The sequence below is a fragment of the Salvelinus namaycush genome, chromosome 5 (assembly GCF_016432855.1).
Source record: "Salvelinus namaycush isolate Seneca chromosome 5, SaNama_1.0, whole genome shotgun sequence".
Taxonomy (NCBI): Eukaryota; Metazoa; Chordata; class Actinopteri; order Salmoniformes; family Salmonidae; genus Salvelinus; species Salvelinus namaycush.
In genome coordinates, this window is record NC_052311.1 from 61,542,321 (window position 1) to 61,546,115 (window position 3,795).

General features: G+C 45.8%; 1 protein-coding gene across 1 annotated transcript; it reads left to right on the forward strand.

Annotated features, from left to right (window-relative positions):
• The first annotated feature begins 1,063 nt into the window (after positions 1–1,063).
• On the forward strand, positions 1,064–2,798 carry LOC120047230. Its single transcript, XM_038992759.1, has 2 exons — positions 1,064–2,126; positions 2,620–2,798. The coding sequence occupies exons 1-2, from the start codon at positions 1,481–1,483 to the stop codon at positions 2,796–2,798; spliced, it is 825 nt and encodes a 274-aa protein (XP_038848687.1). The 5' UTR covers positions 1,064–1,480.
• The last annotated feature ends 997 nt before the right edge of the window (positions 2,799–3,795 follow it).

A 3,795-nucleotide genomic window follows, 5' to 3' on the forward strand; every position in this document is an offset into this window, starting at 1 on the left:
AGATCAGAAGGCTATTTAAGATTAGGATCCCTTTATTGGTCAATTGTACATAAGGTCACACTGAAATTTGACCTCTGCTTTATCTCAACCCCTCCAAAAGACACACATACATATACAGTTTGGAGGAGGGGGCTGCCACATTGGGCGCCCGTGGAGGAGGAGTTGTGGCGGGTTAAGTGCCTTGCTCAAGGGCACAATGCCTTGCCCATCAGATCCCCCCCCCATCTGACCCGGGATTCGAACTGGCAAACCTCCGGGTGGCTCACCGCCCAGAAGGTTATTTTCTCCAATGACAGAGAGTCATCCAGTCAATGCTCCATCCAGTTACTGCTACAGGATGAGTTGATCCCCAATAGGCCTATCAACTGTGGGGAGATCCCGCTGAATTGGTAAACCCTGGGAAACTAGTGGAATGACACTGACAACACCATATGATTGACCGATTAGATCACAGGTGTCAAACTCATTCCACAGAGGGCCAAGTGGCTGCGGGTTTTCACTCCCTCTATTGTACTCGATTGATGAATCAAGGACACTATTTAGTAAGGAACTTCCAACACCTGGTTGTCTATTGCTTAATTGAAAGGAAAAACCTGCAGACACTAAACCCTCCATGAAATGAGTTTGAAACCCCTGGATTAGATCACATGCAAACCCTTTTTTCTCACAACTTCCTGGTGCCAAATGCACTCTATGCAGAATTCTTGCATTGCGTGCCATTTTGCCATCTCTAGCAGAGTTTGTGCTAGTCCTACATTTAAATCCCAAAAAACAATTTGGCATCGTTGACATATTAGGTCAATCCATAGCCTAAACCGGGGTAAAACAGGAATTCTAACATTAAGTGAATTAAATCAATCATCTGTCTTAATTAACATTGAACACTTAAGTTATATAGGTTACAATAAACCTTTAATATCTTAAAGGTGTTGTTTTTTTTTTTAAGTAGACCGTCAGAACGCACTGTTTGAGTTTTCAAACAGGAAGGTAAAGAGTTAATTCTTATACGAAAGGGAAAGCCCCAGTTTCACGGATTTGGTTATGTGAATGAGAGAGAGACAGTTTACGGACTATTTGATTCGTTGCAATAAAAGGAGGAACATAATAGCCTACTGATTTTCTTCACTTGCCTACCTGCAGTTATATTGCAGGTGTGTTACCGTCAGTTAGTTTATTCGAAAGTCTTATTTATCATATTCAAAACATTTACGAGTCAGTTGTGTGATTTTAATTTATTTAAATTATCAGTGTCCACAAATTCTCAAAAGGAACACTGGAGAATAGCCTCGAGCCATTCTTGTATTGGCATGGCAAATTACATTATTAAACTCCAAATGCAAAACGACATTTGGATACTTTCGTGGAGAAGGAGACTGTGCCTAGGCTATAGAAAACATAAATTGAATTCGCATTTGAATCACTGCTATGTTTTGAGACGACAAACACCTGAGGCTGATTCCAGGATATTTGATCCGTGTTCATGCGGAGGACCATGACCATGAACGGTCACCAGACTCAAACCACAGTGCCACTGGATTTGCGCACCACAAAGAGGGAGTGTGGGAACGGTGCCGACTGGACTCCCACCAGCAAAGGTCTCTCCGTTCGGGTGAGAGTGCCGTATCCCACTGCCCCACTCACGGAGGATGACTGTCCAAACGGAAATCCCAGCCCTACTGTGGAGCCGCTGGCTCATCGTTGTGGATCATCGTTGATAAAACCTCCTGTGAACACGGGAAACCCGGCAGTTCTGGAGAAAAAACACTCCCCAGCTGTAACTTCTCACACGCCATTCACTCCGAACCCTGGTGAGCGCAGCACAACAGACACACGAACACAGGACATATCTTCCTCGAGGCTTCCTTTTAGGAAACGTCAATTTCCTACCGAATGGGAGACGCCGGAACAGTCACGTACCCCACCGGAGAGAGAGGAGCGCTTATCCCCCTACAAAGACTTGTGCTGCAGACCGAGTCCTCCAAATATTTTTTTACAGAGCTACGACAATGAGAATATTGGTTCCCTGGCATCCGTCTCACACAGACAATTGTCCGTCGCCAGCGGTTTTGACAATGGACACCAAAGCGTCGGTCCGGTTCGTTCAATGCAAGCACCCCGTCCTTACTGTAAGTTAGTCGCCCTTGCAAAAGACACGTAAAAAAAATATTAAAATGAAAGTGTACAGCCCATGACATTATTATTCAAAGTTTATCCCATCGCATTTTCTTATTTTTTTTCCTAATCGAGCAAAACAAAATGCGTAATCATATCTGACAGTCATGTTATAAGTGTATTAATTTGACTATAATCAAAGGTATTGGTTTGAAAGAGAATATACTTCTGAATCAGTTAGTGGTCATTTGCCTTTGAATCAAACTGTTTTTTTCTGTGGTATGTTCCTTCATAGAACGTGTGTGTGTGTCATTGTGCAGTGATGGTTAGTCTTGCTTTGGAACCCCAGTCATTGAGAAACACTTTTGCCAGACCTTCCAGCGATAAATTATTGAACTGATTAAAAACTTCCAAAACATGTCAATGGGTCATCTGTAATTTCCTTATTTCACAGTAATGTACCAAACATCTCTCTCGATCTGCCCCCTCCCTCCCTCGGTCACCCAGATCCCTATCCAGGGTACCCATTCTACTCCTGGCCCAGCAGGTCACCGCTGGTTGTGAACGTGCCTGTCTCTCACCTCCAGTCCTCTCTTTACCCGACGGGACACACCGAACACCTGCTGGCAGATGTTGCCCAGGCGACGTGCCAAGATGACGACGGCGACACGTATGTTTGTTTTTGAAAACCCTACATGCATTGAACTTCAGTTAGTCTCATGAAGCAGATAGGGCCTAGTACTGTTGCCCTCTGAGGGTTCCTTGCTAACTCTGACTACCTGCTAGGCGCTATGGACTGGGTCGAGTTCAGTAGGTCATTTTTGTTTTCCATTTCAAAACATTTGACCCTGATCAGTTAGGTATGTGTTGGAGGGAGAGGAGATGTCACACAGTCTGTTTGTTTTGGTCTATGATTCACCTGGCTGTGAGGGGTGTTGGTGGTGAGAGAGGAGTGTGCTGTGTGTACCCTTACCACACCACACCCCACCACATTCTTTACCTTCATTTCACTTCCTGTCTCCGTAATGATTATTGGAGTCAATTCTCTGCTCTGCTGCTCAGTGAAAGTGTCACTGGGTGAGGGGGATTCTGGAATTGAACTTGACCTCTGTGATCTGTACTGTGTGTGTGTCGTGTTCTGTGTCTGTTTGCATTGTTGGTGTGAGTCTTCATATGAGAGACAGGCTTGTCTCTGGGAGGCTGGGATGACTATTAGAGTAAGGTGACCAGATAACAACACACCAAAAAACATGAAGAAAAAAGATATATATATTATTCCATGAGATATCTTTATCTTTTTTTTAACCCCTTTTTCGCCCCAATTTGGTGGTATCCAATTGGTAGTTACAGTCCTGTCCTATCGCTGCAACTCCCGTACGGACTCGGGAGAGGCGAAGGTCGAGAGCCGTGCGTCCTCTGAAACACAACCCAGCCAAGCCGCACTGCTTCTTGACACAACGCCCACTTAACCTGGAAGCCAGCCGCACCAATGTGTCGGAGGAAACACCATACACCTGGTGACCGTGTCAGCGTGCATTGCGCCCGGCCCGCCACAGGAGTCGCTAGTACGCGATGGGACAAGAACATCCCTGCCGGCCAAACCCTCCCCTAACCCGGACAGCGCTGGGCCAATTGTGCGCCGCCCCATGGGTCTCCCGGTCGTGGCCGGCTGCTCACAGCCTG

What these genes read in the sequence shown, in the direction of transcription:
- LOC120047230 (XM_038992759.1), top strand. Translation starts at nt 1,481, where the DNA reads ATGCGGAGGACCATGACCATGAACGGTCACCAGACTCAAACCACAGTG. An exon ending in GCAAGCACCCCGTCCTTACT is followed by an intron (nt 2,127 to 2,619) that starts GTAAGTTAGTCG and finishes TCGGTCACCCAG; the next exon opens with ATCCCTATCCAGGGTACCCA.